Raw genomic sequence first — 22,145 nt, forward strand, 5'->3', positions numbered from 1 at the left:
CATAAGATACTTGTAATCTTACTCATGTTTAACACGGCGCCTGGAGGGAGGGGCGAGGCGAGGGACTGCGGAGCCGCCAGCCGTTCACCTGGCCGGCACAGCCCTGCGGCCCGCGGCCTGCGTGGGCACGCCGCGCCCCGACCGCGGACTGCGGGGCTGAGCCCTGGAGAGGGAACCGCTGACCTAGGGAGGAATGTGTGGTAGCACAAAGGGCGACCAGGCTGCTCGCTGTTGTAGGTGTGGCAGTCCTGGAGAAGAATGTCAACCTCGCGTCCTGGATGGCCGCCGCTTAGCCACGGCTGTCACCTGGGGCTTCTCCAAGGCGTCGCCCCGTGATGTGGGGGTTCGCTGGAGTCCAGGCTGTGGAGCGGAGGGCGTGTCACCCCCCAACAATTGCTTGTGCTGCCTGAGTGCCAGAGCCCTTCTCAGGTCTAATCCGGGAGCTGACCCGCATGACTAATGCCTTGCATGCAGATTGCGAGTGTGCTTTGGCTCCACTTCTCCTTAATTCAAAGTGCAAGAGCTGACTTGAGGCCACTAAAACAGTGAAAAGGAACAAATTCAAGTGCCTTGAGATCATCATGGTGTGTGCTTATCTTCATTGCTCTTGTCGTGTTTGTCGTGTTGGTATGTTGTAAAGATGCAGGATTTCAATAATAACTAAACAGGATGAGGGGGCATGATACTCAAGATCTAATAAAAAAAAGCATCTGGAACAATGGTTTTTTAAAAAAGCCTGTTAAAATATGAATTTAGTTTTGTCAGGGGAAGTTTCACAATGCATTTTATTTACATGTGTGACAGGACTTGTGCTGTTGTCTTTCATGAAGCCTACTTTGTTTTGTTCCTCTCGAAGCTCTCTATGTTGCAATATGCCGAGGAGATGAATTTTTTTTTGTTTCCACCATTTGGAGGGCAGATGATGACAAAAGCTTGCAACAGACTGAAGAGGAGGGATTCTATATGATGGATGAACAGAATTTTTCCTAGGCATGTTCTCTGACTGGAGCTCTGGATGGTTTAAACAGAACTGAATGGAAGAAATAGGATCTACCAAATCATGTTGCTTTGAAAAGGAGGGATGAAAGCGTGTTTTCTGGAAATGATTTGGTTTTTTTTCTCTCTGACCCCTGAAGGATAAGGGAAAAAGAGCACAGTAATTCCTGAAATAGTTCTCTGTTAAGAGACCTATCTGTGAGAATTGCGTAGTATAGCTGAGAAGTGGCATCAAAGAGTTATTTTAGTTTGTCAGTGATGATTAATTTAGGGCTCTGAAGTAAGGACTGGTATCTGGGGGAGGCCTGGTTTCCAAAGACAAGGTGGTGTAACACAATGCTCATCTAATGATGAGTTGAAATATTAGAAGCTCTGTACTTGAAACTCCTAGATGAGAGCAAATTGATGTTGATAAAAGCATTGCCAGGTTATCTAATGAGTACTTTGGCCTTCTCAGATGCAGGAGCATCATGTTAAATATCCATTTAAACATCAAATATTTGTTAGTTTTGCATTTAGCAGTGGGTGTTAAAACTGTCTGGGTCAAGACATTTGGCTTGGCTTCAAATGAGTTCACTCTGTCATGCTGGGAGACTGGCAAAATGAATTTGCTGGCTGCAGCTGGTGGCAGGGCGACCATGGCAGGGACAGCCACGTGGCCCTGTGGTTTGCTCTCTGCAGAGTTGTGGTTTCACTTACTTTGACCTCTGCTGTTTGAATTTAAGGTATAACTGAAGACTTACAGTTCACAGTCTAGAAATTTTGAAAAAAAATCTTTGTATTTGAAATCTAATGCTTTGATTTATGGGGATTTGAGGCAAATAACTTTGAAATTCTGTTTCCAAGTGGAGGAGAGTAAGGCCTGTAGTAAGTACGCAGAGAATAGTAGGGTTTCTTTTATCTGCAACAATTGGCTGTGGTGCTGCCTTTTGTCAGGAGAACAATAGCAAAAATGTATTGCCTACTTGATGGCCCATTGAAATGTATTTTATGTATATATGGAGGTGGTTTTTTTAAAAAAAAACCCTTTGTAATTGCTATTAGTTACACACTTAAGAGTATCCAGTATCATTGTGACATAATTATATGTAATGCAAGTCTCTGGCAGGGTAACAGCAGCCTACCATCTGAAGAGCTAATATAAATATTTGCAGGAGGAGAAAACAAGCAGGAGCTCTGTAGTCGAACTTGGGTTCTCCTGAACAATTTCTGGGGTTGTGGTACTTGCTGTTTTGTGAGTAGCAGAAACTGCAGTTCTGGAGGGATTACTGCTTAAATCTTTCGATTACTTGAATTTACATAGGGTGCAAAAAAAAGTTAGTTTGAGGTAGTTATATATGGTCAAAGTAATACTCCCCTCTTTTCTGGCTAGCTGCCCAAAGTAAGAATAACCAGTGTACTATGATGAATAGATACCACTTTCCTTCTTCGAGTCCTACATCCTGCAGCAAAAGGAGGATCATATATATCACTTTCCTGGAAGGGACTGTTGTGTTTTGCAGTTAAACTCCACTTACCAGAAGCCTGTATACAAAATCCACCAGACTGGCCCTAGGCCAGCATGCAGAGAGAATAAAGATGTTTCCTTGTGTGTCCATTGCCTTCAGCTGACCTAGGTTAAATACCTATGCAAATGTTGTGAAGGGCCAGTTTATTAATTAGTCTTGCTTTTCCATTTGATTATGTAGGATTTTTTCTTTAAGTCATCCATGTTGAGGAGAGGTTTCAGGAAGGTTTGCCAGACAGTGTCAAGTAGAGGTCAGCAGAGCTGCCCGGAGCTGTCCCTGGCCAGGCTGAGCCCAGCCGCAGGAGGTGCTGAATAAATGCAGATCTATACACGCTTCTGCTCACCCCAGCGAGTGAACCTTTTACCCTGCACATCCTGCATTTGCATTTTATACAAATTCTAAACCAGCATATTTGCTCCTCAGATTCTTTCTGCTTCTGTGTCTGCATGGGCTCCTCTAGAGGAGTTGTGTGCATTTTAAGGACAGGATGCAGCAGGACTTGGAAAAAACAGAGCTGTCCTTGAATACTACCACTGGTGACTTTCATTTGCACCCTTCATTTATTAAAATATGTACCCACTGATTTTCAGTGTTTCTCTGAGAGGCAAGACCCTTTCTCTTCCCTCGTACAGTCAGCACAGCCCTAAGGGAGGTGTTCATAACCTAGGTTGTCTAATTTAGAACGTAATTTTCTTTCTGTTGTAAAGAGGAGACTAGTGGGCAATTTGACTGGTATAGTAAACCTTCATTTTCGTATTTCATGTTCCCATCTTGGTGAGTTCAACCAAGGATCATTTTATTCAGTTTTATTCATTGTCATGTGCAGTGTCTAGCACTGCGGCCTGCGTCTGTAACTGAGCTGGTGTAAGAGTTTCAGAAGCCAAACAGCTCTGTCTTCTGTTAACCAGGAGTGTGTGCAAGGATAGTCCTGCCACGTTTGATGGTATGTTTGCTTTGTGTGTGTATCCCTTGACTTGCTTTCCAGGATAAAACCACACAGCTTCCACCTACCCTATAAAGATGTAGCCCTCAGGGAAGTTTTGAATTGCACTGGGAGTTTTTGCCTTGGAGATGAAATCCTACAAACCACAAGTGAGGAGACAGTGAAGAGCCACTGTTTGTTTGCTCTCTTCCCCGTCCTCCCAGCCTGTACTTAAGGAAGCTTGGAGCATGGCTGTGGAGTGACCACTGTCTTGTCCACCTTGTTGCATCATCACTGGCGGCCACAGAACCTCTTTCTTATCTCACAGATAACCACAAACAGCTGCACTTGTGGAAGTTGAGGGGAGCGTTCAGGCTTCCCAGTCAGAGGTTTTCTCAAAGTTGCTGGGAAAGTGGATGTTGTTTTCATTTTCCTTCCTCTTCCTCCAGTGCCCAGGATTTTGGAAAGCACTCAGTCTGGGAATCTGGCTACTTAGCAGGAGGCATTTATGCATCAGTCTTCTTAACCCTGGAGCCCAGTGTTCCCATGCTGCTGGAATTTTGGGGGCTCTGGTGCGAGGCTTTGTCTGCCCGTTTCCATGTCCATTCTGCCACACCCAGCTTCTTGATGGCTCTCCTCATATCTGCCTGGCCTTTGTGCGCTGGGAAGGAACAAAGGGTGGTTAACCTTCAACTGGAGCAGAGAAAAGAAAGTTATATTTCTTTATTTTCTGTTAATATTTTGACAGAAGTGTCTTTTGTGTGTGTGTGTGCGGTGGCAGGTTTCTATAGTAACTATGAAACTCAGATAGAAAAATTAGCAAAGCATAGTTCCATCTGAAAATGTCCTTTGGGTTCTAGTTTGGAGGCAAGGAAATAGTTCTTGGTCTTTTATTGGCTAGAAAATGGAAAGCAACTTGGAGCTTACAGGTAAATTATCTTGAGATAGTCAGAAGTGCTTATGCATGAAGTAGGAGGAAAATTGTGTAACTCAAGCTGCTTTAGAAATGAAAGAAAAAAAAAGAGCTATTATTGCCAAGTAAAAATAGCGAACTGTGAGACCTCAGTAGAAAAGTAATGTTTTCGTGCAGGTTTTTTTAAAATTTTTTTGTTTATGATCTAAAATAGAAATTGTTCCTGTGTATGCTTTGGAAACGCTGTATAATGTTATCTACTTATTCTGCAGTCTCAGTTTTTAGGGCAGCACAGGACAGCCAGCACTGAGATCCTGCACTCCAGACCGATGACACGTGCTTGGTGGATGGCTTTTCTAACTGGTTTTTCCATCAATAAGAACTATTACAACAGCAATTAAATAATGGCCTTATTAATATTCACAAAGTCTGAGAAAATCAAATTATCTCAGTAGAATGTTTTTTATCTTTCAAATGGAAATAATCAATCTGCTGCCAACTGTAGCTGTCAAAATATGAAGATTTTAAGTTAGGTTAGATTTTATGGTTTTAAATTACTGCTTTTCCCATTATTTTAATGGGTTTGTCTCAATTTGTTGCTTTCTGATGTATAAAGAAAAAGTACTTTTAATTTTATCTTCCTTCTCTGGGTAGAAGTATTAGAAATACCAGTGTGACCCTCCCTGGTTTTGCTGGGAGACTTGCTTTGTGTCTGAGAAAATACTCTCAGCTTCTACTGGCAGCTTTTTAATGAACAGGGCAATCATGTCATCAACTTCATCAGCTAGGGAGAATATGTTAGTTAAGATGTCTTCAAATAAGATGCAAGACTGAGATAAATATAAACTTTCCTGTTGCCAGTTAAAAATGTTCTCAGTCTGTTAAAATCTCCTCCTGCTTATCCAGTCAGCACTGGTTTGTGACAGTTTTCCTTGAACTCTGCTGTCCCCTCTTTCCTGACAGGAGAGAAAATTCCTTAATGCCTGTTGTTCTGCATCCCCTGTGTGTGGCAAGGAAACCAGTGCCAAGGAAAACAGATGAAAGAGCATGTGTGAGGCCTTGCAAAGCAGGTTGTAGCTGCAGAACAGAAAGGAACAAGGAAGAAGAAAAATGTCACCGGTGGCAGAGAGGCTCCTTCTTTCATGGGCTTCAGCCAGGTCTGCCTGGTGGTGCCTTCAGCCTGCTTAGAGGGATGGATTTAGAGTGCTTTAAACCCAAGTTTTCCTTAAAAGATCACACTGTTAGACAAGAAAATGGGTTTTCCCGTCTGTGTATTGTGGCTTAAATGACAAAAAAATCAGATGGTTGGGCAAAACCTTTTTTGACCAAAAATCTGTTGTAGAGCTGTTGATACCTGATCCCCTTGGTTTTCAGGAGGGCATCAAGACTCTGAATCTTCACACTGCTTTTTCCCTTTAATTAAAAGATATTCTGCAGATACTAATGGCTACAATGAATCCATGTTCTTGCTCCTTGTTTTTCATATCTTATACATCAGACATCTTATGCACCAATTTGTTTTTATTTTGCAGACTGTAAGCTCTTATGTCAGAGGCTTGTCACACAAGGTAATGTGTTGGGAAGAGATGCCAAAAGAAATCAGTAGCATCTCGTCTCCATTCTTTAAAGATTATTTTAGCTAATAAATACATTCTTCTGCAATGATAAGGTTGCTCATCTAAATACTGCTTAATTTGTTTAATTGTGGGGAAAGCAGGGAAAAATCCATCTGTACAAATCAGTGAAAGGGAATCTTATGATTGGTATAATCTCTAAAATTAAATTGGATAATGTCTGCATAATGATAGGATTTGCATGGCTCTTTAGACCTCCTGCCTTTGAATAAGTTCTGATGTAATTACTGTATTTTTCTGCTTTGTGGCACTGCCAGAACTCAAATTTCTTTTTGTTATTTCAACGTATGGTTAAAGAGTCTGGGTCTTAAGGAAAAGTTACTTCATTTTTAGAGGAATTATGTAGCATTTTTTTGGTTACAAATGTTGCCAAAGACTGAGTACGTGGCTTCAAAGCTATGTCTAGCTGGACGCATGTGTTTGCAGTTGGCTAGATGTTTCTTTCTGCTTCTCTTTAATCGAATGGATTGAAACAGTATAAATTGGTGGCTGTAAATGCTGAATCTGGGAACGTTCATATCTTAGATTGTTCTAAATTAATTTTTGGTTTTGCTATTAAATACATTCAATTTCTATATTAAATGTAGTTGTGATTATGAAGTGGGTATTTCAGGCCATCAGAGATAGGTTGTGAACAGTTGGGATTAATTGTGGCCACCTGACTTCAATAAAAGGAGGCTTTACCCAGCACCTGATGCTAATTTGGGTAATAAAGCAGAATTTCTGTGATTGGGCAGTTGGGAGCCTTGAGGGGAAGGTACAGTCAAGGTGTGTGGTAGTCGTGCTGTGCCATTTACTCCTCCCTGAGCTTCAGTTGTGCTCAGGAGCAGAACACTTTTCTCTTTGTTCCTGAGAGGATTTAATTTCCTCGTGGTGAGCTCCTGCGGATTGCTGGCCTGGGATAGGTACGTGCATCCTGTTTCTGGGAATTCTCTGTGTACGTGGTGGGAGAGTAGTGAAAAATTTCTTTGGAGCTGAGCTGTGAGACTTTTTTCTTTGTTTAGTTTTAGTAACAAAAGGTGGCAGATAAAATCCTGTCCCTGCTCTGAGGGGATGGGGTGACACTAAGTAGATGAGAGACTTTTAGCAGAAAAACCACTCTCTGAAATGCTTTGGATCCTGGTCTGGTGTTACTGATCAAAATGGTTGCAAGAGATGAGAGTGGCAGTTGTGTCTGAAGTATTTCATGGCCTTTTAAAAACACCCTCGTGGTGGGTTCTTACTTTGGCAGCTTGGAAATTGGAACAGGGAGCAGTATTGATAGAGCCAGGATTAATGTCTCTTCCTTGTGTCCCTCTGTTCGTGCTTAGGTTGGCACTTGGGTATTGCAGGGGAGTGGAACTGCCTTCTTTTCACTCAAGAGCTGATCAAAAGAAGAAGAAATGGCACATAGCTCACCTCTGTCCCGGTCCTTTACAGCCCCTGTGTTGCTGGGCAGCTTGTCTCAAGTGGAGTTTTTTTAAAAGAGGAGATGCTGCAAAATTGGACCATATAAAAATGATATTGAAGAAAGCTTGCCTAAACCATTTTGGTTATAGATTTGTGCTTAGACAACAAGAAAATGTTACTTGCAGAAGCAGACTATTTAAAATGCTTGTTTTGGACTTGATTTCTGTATGCATTTCAAGTAGTGCAGGACAACTCTCCTTGCAGGTGATGCATGATTCCACTTTGCAGTAATTGCCATGAAAGCCTGAAATGACCTATGGCTAGGGGTTGTTAATGATCAAAGGTCTTGGCTCCTTTTGTGATCCCAGCTGTGATGCCCTCAGGATGTCCAAAATGGAGCTCCTTTTTCCCCTTAAATCTTCAACAATCCCTATCTTTTGTAGCAGTTTGCATGCTTTTCTCCCAAGATTTCCAAATAGTTTCCTAAACTGGAAACTTCTCTGTAAAAACTTGCACGTATAACTAAAAAGAGCCAAATGAGAAAAACGAATTTTGCTGTGGCTCTGCTGCCTGATCTAATGATGTGAGAAGGTGCTATTAATAGTTAATGTTCTTAATCTCGAATGGTTTAAATATTTGGCGAAATCCCGTATTTAGAACAATCACATCATAACAGGAGATGATTTAAATGGAGTTTGTGTAGGTAGCTGCTTTTCTCAGGAATTCTTGTGAAGTTGTGTGCCCTTGTTTTGTACTGCAGTAGGAAAGTAGGCATCCAAGAACTTGAAATAATTAACTTTTAAATGGCCACATGTGTTGCGAAACAGCTTGAGATAGAAATGCTGCTGGGGCAGCCTCCACTGTGGGCACATGAACAACTTGATGCATTGAAGGAACAATTCCTCTTTCATATCTGTCCTAGAGGGGTTGCTGCAAATGGAACTTTTACAGGATGTGCGAGTCATGTCACAGATGCCATTCCTTGGAGTATTAATTTTACCCTGTTTTCCTTTATTGTTAAATATTTATGTTAACAGGAGAGGCTTCTCACGATGTCCCCCCTGTGGGAGGTCTGTAAGGTAAATGCAGTCCCTGGCGTGTTAGTTTGGTATCTTGCTCATTTCCTAAGCTTGCAAAGGTGGATTCTTAAAGACTCCATTTTTGCTAATTTTGTTTTAAGAATAGCACGCATTTTGCAGCAAACTAATCCAGGAAGTGGTTTGTGAGTTCAGAAGGCTGAAACTCCCATCTAGCAGCCTAATGCAGTCTCCTGCCAAAGCTAAACTGGGCATCAGATGAAGTTTGCTCTGTATTTTTGCAGGTTTTTTTTGTTTTAATGTTGAGCTTGTGCACAAAAATAAGGAGAGCAGCAGAACAATAAAGCCACTTTACCGCAGTCCTGCTGGTGCTGATTGGAAGGAGGCACATGGGAGCAGATGTGAAGTTTGCTCTGTATTTTTGCAGGTTTTTTTCTGTTTTAATGTTGAGCTCGTGCACAAAAATAAGGAGAGCAGCAGAACAATAAATGAAGTTTGCTCTGTATTTTTGCAGGTTTTTTTTGTTTTAATGTTGAGCTTGTGCACAAAAATAAGGAGAGCAGCAGAACAATAAAGCCACTTTACCGCAGTCCTGCTGGTGCTGATTGGAAGGAGGCACATGGGAGCAGATGGAAGGGTCCTTCACTTACACAAATCCAGCGATGAGGGATAGGAATTGTTCTGGCTCAGTTCTTATTTTCTCTGAATAGCCTGATGTCTTCTGCTTTCCTTTGTCAAGTCTGTTTTGTGGGGAAAAAAAAGGCTTTTTTCTCATAAATTGCTTTTCTTGGAATTGTCAGTTTACCACTTTTTCATTTTAAATATTTTTCTCTTTTTCTCTGGAAGTCTTTGCAGATAACTTTCATTTCATTAGTTGTATAAGAAATCTCTCTCCATTTATTTCTCTCCTTTTTATCTGAAATGTTGATATTTAAATGTTAAGTTTTATGCTGGTAATGTCAGCATCTTGTGGCATCAGCAGTTAGTGGGAAATCAGCAAAAATTGAAATGAGGGTTTAAAATTACACATCTTTGTCACACTGGTGTCAGGGTTCTTTATTTTTAAACAAAACTAAAATCTGATTCTTGTTATGTTTTAGCTGAAATCATAATGCAGTTTTAAAGTATGAGACTTCATGCTAATGAAAGAAGCTATGGGGCTATTTGTGGGTGATTTGTCTTTTGGTTTTGGAGGGTTTTTTAGGGACTATTTAATTTGCGAAAATCCAAGGTAAAATTTACCAAATGTTTAAAAACAGGAATGCAGTCAGGCTGAGTCTCTAAAGTTCTCTCTAAAAGCCATCAGCTGGAGTGCCTCAGTAACTCATATAAAGTGGTACCACTCATAAATAAGAGGTCAACCTTTATCTTGGCTGCAATGCTGAAAGTACTTTACTAACTTACATCATTACGGATTTTTGGCAGAAAAAAATTGGAGTAAAAACTCTTTTCATGGAGATTGTGTTCATTTTGAGGTCTCATTCTTCTGTGTTTCATGCAACAAAATCTGCCTGCTGATGGAAGTGTTTATTGAGCAGTTCTTACTGAAGGAGTTTTTAGTTATGATTTGTAAAAAGTGAAGATCACTGAGATTTTTTCTGTACTTATTTGGGTGGAGCTTTGCTGTAGTGAAACTCACTTTGTAGGTCAGTTAAGGTGTTTTGAATATCTACTTTTGCTTGACAATAATCTTGCTTAGAGCTCGATGTATTCTGAAGTTTTTTTACTTGGTTCTGTTGTACTGCTTGGTTGTGTTTGTTTTTGTCACCTAATTTCTGCCACTGAGATGCAAATAGGAGAAGCCACCCCTGGTGATGGATCCTAGAAGTGTCCTACTTACCCACAGAGCTGTGTTTCTGAGAGGTTTCTACCTCCACATGGGACGTGGGGATTCTTCAGCAGTGTCACTGCTGGAAGAAATCCCTTTCACCATGTCACTTCAATTCCCCTCTGCAGAGAGTGGTGGTTCAGTCAGCAGCGATGCTGATGGGGGAGTTGTCCTACTCCATTTTCCCTGCTTGCCTGGAGGTGTTACACAGGACCCACAAGGGCAGGAAAAAGCCCTTGTATCTTTTTAAAAATGCCATTTTGATGTGGGTGGAGGGAAAGTGGGTGGTTCTCCTTGGCTGGTTAGGAAACACTGCTTTTATGTAATCTCTTTTCACACTCCAGCTATGTGTGGAAAATAAAGTTTGGGTGTGGACATAATATCCATCCATTAAGACAACCTGGGAATTCAGTGGCTGGCATAGCTATTTCATGGTTCTGTGCTGAGTAAATGGAAGCCAGACCTCAGAAGGAGTTTTTTGCCTTGTGCTGTCTTAAGGAACCACTGAAAAATGAGAGCCCATGCTCTTAAACCCAGTGCCCTTCCCTAGAAACTGAAATCTCTTTCTCTGGGGTTGGAAAGCATTCAAAAGATTTTAAATGTGGAATTTTTGGTAGAGATTGCAGTTGGCCTTTAGACAGGAAGGGAGCTGCACCTTTCAGGGATGACTTGTGTGTTTTCCCTTCACCTCCTTACACCCCTTGCTGTATTTCTTTGCCCTTCCTCCTGCGTTTCCAGCATCTCCTCTCCACTGTCCTGGTGTTGGTTTCCCTGGGAGGCCCTATTCTTTGGGGCTGTCAGGGTCTCTGTTCACAATGTGGTCCCATCAGGTCCATCCTGCTTTCTCTCCTGCCCGAAAGTGCAGACCCCTTCCAGGAAATCTGGGTTGTGCTGCTCTGAGATGATCTGGAGGAGGGCAGGTGTATGGTTTCAGGAAAGGTGTGGGCTGAGGAGAAGTCTCTGCTTGTGGAAAGGATCCTGGTGAGCCAGGGGATGTGGAATCAAGCAGCTACTGGAATAAAGGGCCTGTAGTGGTACATGGTGTTGCAGTTCTGTGACTGTGTCACATACCCATCAGCTGTCCTCCAGCGTGGCTTTTGTCCTTAAAAGCTTTGCCACCATTGAACTGTGACACTGCTTTAATGTGCTCTAAATTTGGAATTGAGGTTTCTCTCTATATGGTCCTTAATTGAAAAATGTAATTTTTAGAAAACTGAGCAGAAATCCCTTTGGCCCAGCAGGAGTTGAGGAACCTTCTGAATACCAAGTCCTACACTCGGCTTTATTTCTTACTCTGTTTTCTGTCATATTCAAGTGGTACTTATAATCCACAAAATACAGCAAGAGAGAAATGTTCTGTGAAACAAACCCAACTGACTGTGTATTGTGACAGGAAAGGCAGGTTGTGAGGAGACTTGATTTTTGGAAAACTGCTGGTGGGATTAACTTGAATAAGCCAGATGGGTCATGAGTGTCTGCAAGTGGCCTTGCTTCTGCACAAGTCATGGTTTAGTGCCAAAACACAGCTTAGCTTAATACCTTGCCTGACTGGGTTATTATGTATGTGCTGCTTCATCTACCATATTTCTCACTCTTGCCTTTCATCTTTTCAAATCAATTGTTTCTATTATTTCTTGCTTTTAATAATAGTTTAAAAAACCCCAAAAAAACAAACAAGCCAAAAATACCCCCACCTCTTTTCCACTACTTGGTTTTGTCCAGGCAAATAGCAAAATTAAAGACTGTTGGTGTCTGTACTGAGAATAAAAATCTGATTTAAGTGCTTTAATATAATTTAGTGTCTGCTAATACAAGTGTCTGCTAATTGATGTAAATTGCAAATATCCTTTAACAGCCTCAATTTGAAAACTTTATGCACTTTTAGGTAAATTTATTTCATTCTGGAATGTTAGAATTCTTAGATCAATGTAAAGCAAACAGGCCATGATGGACCTGGGAAAAAACACTGCTGCTGACACAGAAATCCAGAGAACGTAAAGCAAACAGGCCATGATGGACCTCGGAAAAACACTGCTGCTGACACAGAAATCCAGAGAAGGACTGCTTTTGCTTTACCTGCTTCCTCGTGATGGCTGCTACTGCTGCTTTGAGTGGAAATTGGAGAGCTGGGTTTGTCTTAGGAGATATTAGGCTTAAAACAAACTCAGCAAAGCCAAATACACTCCTTAGATCGTGCCAAAAAAGGCTTTAAAGCTGTCACCTTCCTCTGGGGTCTTGTCTATGTCACACAGAAAAGAAAAGAGTTGACAAAAAGCAGACAGTATGGCCATGCCTGAGGAGTGCTGCGTTTGTGGGGTGTTTCAGAGCTTGCTTTAGCCATTTGAACTTTCACCGGTGTTTGGCTGAGTTTGTTGGGGCTGCGCTCACACGCACCGAGGGGTGTGAGGAGAGCAGAGTAAGGACCGTGTGCCACTGGCAATGGCAGGTGTAGCTGCTCAGTGGTGTGCAAGGTCAGGGAATGAAAATAAAGAGTAGCTGCCAGGGTGTGTCTCACCCTAAGGTTGGTCACTGGCTTGGAGGGTGGAGATCCCTCAGTAAAGATCCCGTTGTGAATGGGGAAATCTGGGTGTTAGCTGCCCCAAATCAGCTGGCTCCGATGATGGTGTTCCGTGGTTCTCTTGGGTGTTGGCTGTGGATCTGTTGGGTTTATTGGGAACTGACTCCTTGTGTGCTTTCTCCCTTCTTCACCTTGGCCCTTCCTTCTGCTGAGGTTATTTGTTTGTTTTTCAGATGAGACCCTTTTTGCTCTTCCTGCTACATCTACGCCTCTGATGCACTCCTCTGCAGGCAAGTTCTTTCTGCTCCCCTTTGTCTGAGTACCTCCTGCCTTTCTGATCTCATTAACCCTTTCCCATTAGTCTGCCTCTACTAAAAGTCAGCATGGGTCCAAGAATAGCCTCTGTCACATTTTTCAGTTTTGACTTTTCAGTTGATCTATTCCAGATTTTAATATGCATTCATTTGTTTATGTGGTAAACTGTTTCATAAACAAGATATAGCCATCTGTGAATTCTTGGACCCTTGATGTAGGAGAGAAGTTGATACTGTTAACAGGTTAACACATCAGAGCATAGTTGCTTTGCTGTTTGAGCAGAAAGATTTAATCTATAGTAACTTTCTGCAGTATTTTAAAGAAGTAAAATTTGCACCCGTAGTATTGAGTTAGTGGTTTTTATTAGGTACACCATCCACAAATTCCCATTTTAAAAAAGGTGCCCAAAAAAGGCTTTGGCACACATTTGTGCAATATGTTTGTGCCCAAGCATCCACACATCCCCTCTCTCTGTCTCCCCTTGCCACCCTCCTGTTCTGGCTTTGTTAATATTGCCCCCTGTACTTGTCTGGCATCTTCAACTTTACTGAGACCTTTGCACTGCATAAAGTTGCTGCTTCTTGAGCCTCTTGCTCACTTCTCTCCTAGCAGAGAAATAGAATAGCTTTAAGTGATACTGTGTATTAATGGCTTATAGTATCCATGCCAGTACTTGGAAGAGCCTTTTAGTCGCTAAAATCACGTGAACCTGTTGAAAGTTTGCATTGACTTTGAGAGCACTTGCATTCTCTAATTTTCCTTTCTGTCCACGGTCACAGAAAAAGTTATGGACTTGCAGGAGCAGCCAGGTAGCACTAAGTCGCTTGGTCAAGAGGATTTTACTGCAGTCCCGCTTGATCCTGCTCCTTCTCTTCCCTCCTTCTCTCCTCTCTCAGCCGATCCCTTTAAAGAGCACACAGCCTTTGGTACCCTCTCAGATGGATTTCCTGCAAGAGGCACTTACAAAGAGAGCTCCGGGGAGGTTTATAAAGAACCTATGAAAAATTCCAGAAACCCCTTTCTTGCAGAGGGAAATGACAAAGACGTTTCAGAGACGAAATACTCGCAACCCCCATTTGCTAAAGAAGAAGCAGCCATTTTGTCTCCAGCTAAAGAAAATACACAGCTAGAGGGCCCTAAAGAATTACCTAACCTGGAGAAAATGCCTGCAGAGCAGCTGAAAATGTCTCCAGAATCTCCCCAAGATTTGTTTGAGAGGAATGAGGAAGATCTCTTCGATAACAAAGACAAGTACGGAGGAGATGGTGATCATGGTGAAAAAGGGGTGGTGAAAGAAGATCCTCTTAGAAGGGAAGAATATGCAGACTTCAAACCATTCGAGCCAGTATGGGAAGTCAAAGGTGCTAGTCATGGATTGAGCAGCATGAGAGAGGATGTTGGAAGTAAGATCGATGCCAAGCTGGAGAGCAGTTTGGGTGAGAAATATGGTGTGGGTATGCTGAATGTGCAGAAGGATTACGAAAGAGAGAGTGAAGGCAGCGCTGAAGATCCCTCTTTCCCAAGCACCCCAGAAGCTGTAAAAGAACCTTCGCAGACTTACATCACTTGTACTAAATTTGACTCCTCTCCAAGTCCAGGTGGTAACAAAGGCAAATCTCTTTCTCCACTAGAGGAAGGCACTTCAGAAAATAGAACTGACGATGAGAAAAAGATTGCAGAACTGAAAGCTCAGACAGGCCCAGAACAAGGTAATTTTGGTGCTGGAGCAGTTGGGCAGGAAGGGCAGGGAGCTGAGTCCCCTAAAGCACAGGGGGTCCCACCAGTGCCGCCCGACAGCGCCACAAGCATGCCCGAGGGTCTCACTCCTGACCTGGTGCAGGAGGCGTACGAGATGCACGATGCAGCCTGCACAAAACTGGCTTATGAAACCAAGATTGATTTAGTGCAAACCTCCGAGGCGGCGCAGGAGACTCTGAAACCCACGGCGCAAATCTGCCCCTCCTTCGAAGGCTCGGAAGCTGCTCCGTCGCCGATATTGCCGGATATTGTTATGGAAGCCCCGCTAAGCACTGGGACTGCTGGGGCAGAAGCATCTGCTGTGCAGCTGGAAGCTTCCCCACTAGAAACGTTTATTCCCACTGCCAAGTATGAGAATGTAAAAGAGGCTGAAAAACCTCCTGTATACCAAGAGGCAGTGAATGTACCGCTGACACAGACCCAGGAAGCAAAGGAGACATTGGCATTTAAACAACCTGATGGGGAGAGTAGCACCACTCCTGAAGATCTGGAGACTCCTTATATATCTATTGCGTGTGACTTAATTAAGGGAACAAAGGTGTCTGGTGAATCTCCTTCTCCATCCTTCGCAGAGTATTCAAAGACACCGGTAACAGAAAGCATTTCTCAGGATGTACCTGAACACAAGGAACTAGATGGAAAAATGTCTCCACAGTTTGGAAAAGCTGGCCTGTTTAATAGCCAGATGATATCTGACTTTGCTGAGGAAGCGAGTGAAGATCCATCTCTCCTCTTAAAAAGTAAATCCACTGAGAGTATTCCAACTGATGAAGAACATGAGGAAGGACTGGTGGATTCAGTAGCTGCCACGGGCAAGCCTTATCTGGAGTCATTCCAACCCGAGCTGGACTCTTCCAAAATTGTTGCTGCTCCACCATCTGAGCCAATACCTGCAAAAACAGCCAAGGCAGAGAAGATTCCTCTTCAAATGGAAGAGCTGGATGCTTTGGCTTATTCAGCTGATGAATCTGTTGCTATGGAACCAAAAACAGGAGATGACAAAGCTCTCTCACCCATGGAGTCTTCCCCAGGCTCAGTGGAAGAAGACTTCGTCATGTTAGGTCATCCTAAAACTGCTCCTGAATTTGTGACAGAGGTCACTGACAGAGAAATAATGCACAAAGATGAAGGTGAAGACATCAGTAAGGTGATCCAGGGTGAGAAGAGGCAGTTGCCTTGCCCAGAGCTGCCCTGTGATCTGTCTGTGAAGAATGTAGAAGTAAAAGCTGAGGAAGATACCAATGCCTTGAAAAAGTCGTTGGAGGCTGTGGACAAAGAAGTGCCTGAAGTATCCACCACGTGCTTACCAGCCACAGATACCTCACCTCTATCTGCTGAAAAAGAGATAGTCAGTGTAGTAAAACCAGGAGCTTTTGAGAAGGAAGCTGAGAAAGAAGCTGCTTCTGTTAAAGAAAAGAAAAAACCTACTGCTGTATTTTCAGCAAAGCTGAATAAGTCTTCAGGTAATCTGTGTATGCTGTCTTGCAGTTTGCTAATCTGCATAATTCTTTAGCTAAACTTAAGCATGTCACAACTTAGTCTTTTTAAATCACTTTCTGTAAACTTCTCTGTAGGCTGAGGGTAAAAGAAAATGTCAGTGCCTGCACTTGGACCTTTTTCATATTCTGATTGCTTTAGTGCCTTTTTTCTGTTTATCAGGGATGGACTCAGCATCTCCAGGTTTCTCCTCCAGCTCTGCTGCTTGTGGTCTGTCGACGCAGAAATGAGTGTCTGCTCACTGCAGGCCCTCCCATGGTTGTCCACAGGCTGGGCATTGGGTGGCCTCCCAAACTCTGGATGTGGGATACTGTTTGCTGTGTGCACATGATTTGAAGAGGCATTTCTTCCTTCTCATTAGCATTTCAGACATCAGATTGTAAAACTCAGGAAAATACTCCTGCTGCTCCTATATGTGCCTGGAATCTGTACAAGAGCCTGTGCATCTCCGGCGTGCATTAGATCAAGGCCAGTGGTTTAAAACAAGTGGTGAACATGAGGGAGCTTAGTATGCAGGTTTCTAGAAAAGTGGTTGTTAAGAAGTTGAGTGTTCTGTGAACACTAAAATTGGTTTATGCCCACAGCACAGGTACTCATTTCTGTTTCTCTTTTCAGGTGGGGCTTGCACTTCAGTGTAACCCTAATTTTTCTTAGAGTAATGTGTAGTTACAGTAGAAGGAAGTTGTATTCTTTTCTGTAAACTGAACACCTCATGAAATTCCAGCTTTTTGTAGACTCTAGGAGTACTTTGCTTTTTGATATCGCAGCACTCTGCTGCTATTTAAGCTTTGACCAGAAGCATTCACACCAAAAAAGACAGCCACTGCAGAAAGCACAGTGCTCTAAATAGAAAACCAGGAGTTAGTTTGACTCAGCAGCAGTACTGTATTTATGCAGTAGCTGCAGCCTACAGCTCATAAAATAGAATTATACCCTGAGTTGGAAGAGGATAGCAAGTGTATGTTGAAGTGAACATCAGTGTTGGTGCAATTGAAATAGGTTTGGGAAATAAGGCAGAAGATGTATTTCTTATGTTTACCTTTGCCATTTCTCATGTCTCACCTCCTGTATATGTACAGGTAAGGCAGAAAGGAGAGAGTTTTGCTTTTCCCTTGGGGCAAAATTTCAGTGATAACCTGCACTGCTAAAACTCCGTGTGTGTCTGTGTGTTCTGTGAAGGCTCCCCAGGCTTCCAGCAGATAGTACTGTCTAGAGAGCAGCTGCTGTGTATCTTGGACTTCATGTCAAGGGGTTAATTGCTTAGAGCTCAGACTACTTAAAAAAACAACAAAGCAAAATGCTGCACTTAATAGAAGAGCTTTTGTTAGTTCTTTTAAAGGGAGACCTTTGCAGAGAGTCTTTAATCATTGCATGGGTGTAGTAGGCTGGCGGTAGCAAGTCCTTGCCTGGGGAAGGCAGCCCCTCACTGTGGGTCTGAGGAGGACACAGCTGCTGCTCTTCCATCTGTGGGAAGCTGCCCCAGAAGCTGCAGAGACCCAGCTGCCAGAGCAGAGAGGAGGAAGTTGAACTTGAACAGTGTCATCGCTCTCCCATCCATGGCCCAGTGCAGGGACAGGGCCCAGATCTGTCCAGTGAGCTGGGCTGGGGAGCTGCAGCCTCTCAGCGTTGTGTTCACTCTGGAAAGCAGCTGCAGCTTTCCTTTTTGACATGCTGTGTTGTTTGGGAAGAAATTTTTTTGCTTTACTCCAGAGGAGTATTTGCTTAAAGCTAAACAGATGAGAATACCAACTCAAAAATGGGCCTTTTTTTCTGGATTTTTCTCCACACTCTGCTGTGTTGCAAAATACAGAACTGGACTTCTGAGGCAAGCCACAAACAACATCAGTTGTCTGCTTTAAATACCACACTGCTTAGGCACAATTTCAGAGAATCGTTGAGGAACTAACAAGGAGGGATTGTTCATCACAAGGCCAAGTGCATTTGTGCATGTGTTTGGCCTTCTGAGTCTACCTTTGTTCTTTGGGGTTTTTTTCCTACCCATCAGTGGAACTGAAATAGATTTTACTGTGTCTTAAGACTTGTGGAATTCAGCTGGTGTGATGGTGTGACTGATGCTTGTTAAAGCTTTAATCTGAGCTGCCTTACTGGTGCGCTTAAATCCAAAGTTGTGGAATGCTTACTTAACAGTGCTATTTTTTGGAAGCTAACCTAAATGCCAGTATGTTGTAACTTCCCACAGCCCCAGTGGGCTGCGGGGAGCTAACAGGGATTCTAAAAAGGTTGCAGACACTTTTTAAACTTCCCTACTTCTCTGAAGCAAATGTAAAGCTCTGAAGGGCCTCCTGGGTAGAAGGAGGTTTGTTAAATGGTGCCTGGCACACCTTTGGGTAACCCGGATAGATTTAAGAAACAGAAAACCAAAAAACCCCAAACCCAAACAAATTCAGAACTGTAGGTAGTTATACAGAAACCCCTCTCCTTGTAACAATTGGAACCATTTCAAGGGCAAACACCTCCCTGCAATACCAGCAATTTCTGATGTCTTGAATACTGTGGGGTTTTTTTTTTCAAATTTGTATTTCTCAGTAGGTGCTGTATTTGGCTTTGAGCAAATAGCCTTGCTTCTGTCACCCTCACCAGACCTCAAAATACGCATTCCTGAGCTCCATCAATGCACTGCCTGGTAAGATGTGACCTCAGAGGGCAGCTTCTGTGGGTTCAGGTGCTGCTGCCCCAGCTCCTGCAGGAGGTGTGAGCACCAGGCCAGTGCAGCGGGCACTGGGGAGCCATGGATTAGGGCCAGCCTGTGTGACAGGGCTTTAATGCCATCTAGTGTTTGTCACCGAGGTGGAACCTCAGCTCCTGCTGGACGGGAAGGGATCCATCCCGGGTTTGGAGAAATTCCCAACTCCTGAAATGAGTCTGAGAGGTGAAAGCTAAATATACACATTACATCTCTCAGCCCTTCTGTTGCACAGTCTATCTTCTCTCATACAGATCATTAATCCTCCCCAACTTGTGCTTTCCACAAACCTGGTTTTGATTGACAGGATGTGGAGGTTTTTACATTATTGATATTATTGAATTATAGACTCAAAACCTCTGACCACTACAAAGTTATGAACTAGAATGGAAATTGGCAGTTTAAATCTCTGTGTGTCCATGTTGAGCATTACAATAATATTTGGAAATAATGTTGAGATCTTTGCCATCAAGACACTCAGTTTCTCAGAACACCCTTGTTTCATGGCTCTGTAGACATTCCTTTCAGGTTAAATCTAACTGGTTTATTTGCTTTCATTACAGGCACTCAGAAATGCAGCTAATTACTAATATTGTACATTTCCTGGATTTTCTTGAGGGGGCAAACACAAAGGTGAAGCCCAGGTGGGAAATGTGCTAATGCTGAGTCTTTCCTTTTTCCCTCTGCAACATGGGGGCAGAAATCAAATACTTCCTGTGATGCTGTAACACAAACCAGGTCATTGCAGTTGTGTGAAGCTTAAAGGGCATTAGATGTTCTGCCTGATACCAGCTGTACCCATTTGGTGAATTTCTGTTATTTTCTGTGTTTGTAGTGAGTTAAATGGAGCCACTCAGCAGATGGGAGGTGTTGGGTTCTATTTGTTGTTTTTCACTGGAGAAAAAATGCCTTGGAATGTCTCTGGAGCTTCTTTCAGAAGCAGATTGGTTAAATGCCATTTAATTCAACATAAAATATCTTGATTTAATTTCATTTCATTGTATTCCTAGATTCTTTGCTTGTTCAGGTCATCTTTTATGCTAGCAGGTAAATAATAATAATTGGAGAGTACCAGAGGGCAGAGAATTTGGAGAGGAGTAGGAGGAATGAGGAAAAAACCAAACCCAATGAGTGAAAATTTTCTGAAGGAAAGACACAGAGCTGCTGTGTTTCATTAGAGCTCTTGTGACCCCTGTTGAGAGGCAAAGACTTGTTGTGTAGCTGAGGCTGCTAAAAGAGCAAAGCCTGAGGGATGTTCCTTCAGAGTGGCAGAATTAGGGAGAAAATGGAGCATTTGGGCTAAGTTTCCAACTTTGCCAGGAGCACAGATAGGCACCAGCACTGAGGGAGAGCAGAAGGAAGTGCAGTGCAAAAGTGCTGTTCTCAGTGCCCCTGCTCAGGGTGATTTACGGTGTGAGTAGGGACTGAGTAAAGCCCTCGCCCTGCCAGGCAGCAGCTCCTTGGAGCCTGGGGCGTTCCGTGACACGTGTCCAGAACTGATTGTGTCTGACTTGTCTGGGGGACCTGATAATGCCACCTCCTCTGGACTTGGCATTCAGGCGTGCTGTAGAGGCAGGTGTGCAATATCCCTGCTGAAAACAGAGCTTCTCCAGAGGTTTGGCAGTGCTGGTGCCTGGTTTATGTGCAGAGTAGGGTTCCCTCTTGCTGGAAAGGGGAGATGGATTTCATTACGGGTGTGTTTGCATGGAGTGGTGAGAGTGAACACTGAGTATGCAAAGAGTAAAGAGGAGGATCTGGGGGGCAGTGAGGGTGCACTGGAGATGAGAGGAACAGGACAGGTGGTGCAGCCTCTCTGCTGTGGCCACAACAAACCCTCTGGTTAGAGAAAGTTGCATAAATGCACTATTTTAAGTATAAGATACAAAGAATATAAATACGAAATGAAGAGGCTTTAATTGGGTATCTTTAGAAATTAGATAATTAGTGGAAAGACCTTTGAAAGCATGATGTTTTTTGGCAAATACAGTGGCAGTGCAAATATGGAGAGAGACTCAGGTTTTGGTGGTTTCCAGTTCAGCTTGAAGACAGAAGCAGATTCTCAGATGTATTTTGTACTTTTTTTTTGGTACAGTGCAACTTTTCACATTTGCTTGCACTTTGATGTTTGAATATACACTCCCTACTTCCCTCCTAGTTTGGATTTACCTGTTGAAATTGGAACTGAAATGCATGTCTTTGTCTAAGTTAAAAAGAGATGTAACTGGTAAAGGAGGCCTTAAATTTATGTAGCAGTTGAAGTCAAACCCAGGGCTTTTGGGTATCTTTGTAGTAATCTTTCTCAGTGTAAGATTGTTCTAATGAGAAGAGAAACTGTCTATTTAAGGTCTGAATCTGGATCTCTAGCCCTCCTGGTCTGCTGTATTTTTGTGGAAATGTGGGAATGCCCTTTTCTAGTTCTTTAGAAAATGATGTATTAGATTTTTAAGAGGCTTTGGAGCAGTCCTGGGAAGATTTTTGTTGTCAGCCCCAGATCTTAAGAAGAGACTCCAAACTGGGAAAGAAATGGTGGTTTTTCCAGCAGGGTTTGAAACAAAATGACAACGTGATTCCCACAGCTCTTCTCTTTCAGATTTGGAGTTGTAGTTCACCTCCTCTCCTGTTTGTGCAATACTTTCTATATGTTACCTTCTATATGTTGGTACTGTAAACTGTCAGGTTCCGGTTTTTATTTAAATGAAGGGAACAGTTAATTGTCAGGTCAGCAGCTGCTGACAGAGAATGCTGATGTAAAATAAAAAAGGGGAAGGTGTTTGCTGGTAGGAATTGGGTAAAGGGCTGAGTAACTTTTTCTGCGGGCTTCCTTAAGAGGAATAAATACGGCTGAGCAGCTCCTGAGGACTAAAGATACCAGCAAAAGGATTAATCGTGTTCTTCATGAGCCTCTGCTTTTGTTCCAGGCACAGAAAGGGTCCTTTTCTGTTTCCCTTCACGCTGCTTGTTGTGAAGGGAGAGGTGTTACAAAGATGTCGCTGTTAGTCCTCCAGCAGCCAGACATTAGTTTACAGAAACCCGAGGGGAAGCCATACATCTGGGAGCTTTGTAAACGCCTTTGAACCTCTGTTTGAAAAGCAATCTATTTAAAGCTCGTCTGGTGACTACTTTTAG

The 22,145-nt window shown here is 42.9% G+C and overlaps 1 protein-coding gene across 3 annotated transcripts in view; it reads left to right on the forward strand.

The window, feature by feature from the left end:
• Window positions 1-22,145, forward strand: part of RTN4 (reticulon 4) — a 45,173-nt gene that overhangs the window by 5,608 nt on the left and 17,420 nt on the right. Inside the window, exons 2-3 of one of the 3 annotated variants that reach the window (XM_017745259.1) lie at window positions 12,979-13,035; window positions 13,957-16,281. In XM_017745259.1, the coding sequence (XP_017600748.1) occupies window positions 12,979-13,035; window positions 13,957-16,281 (2,382 nt within the window). Of the gene's footprint in view, window positions 1-12,978; window positions 13,036-13,839; window positions 16,282-22,145 lie in introns of those variants that run through there. The other 2 variants (XM_008642036.2, XM_017745260.1) reach the window with 2 other exon arrangements.

Source organism: Corvus brachyrhynchos, unplaced genomic scaffold (assembly GCF_000691975.1).
Source record: "Corvus brachyrhynchos isolate BGI_N302 unplaced genomic scaffold, ASM69197v1 scaffold69, whole genome shotgun sequence".
Taxonomy (NCBI): domain Eukaryota; kingdom Metazoa; phylum Chordata; class Aves; order Passeriformes; family Corvidae; genus Corvus; species Corvus brachyrhynchos.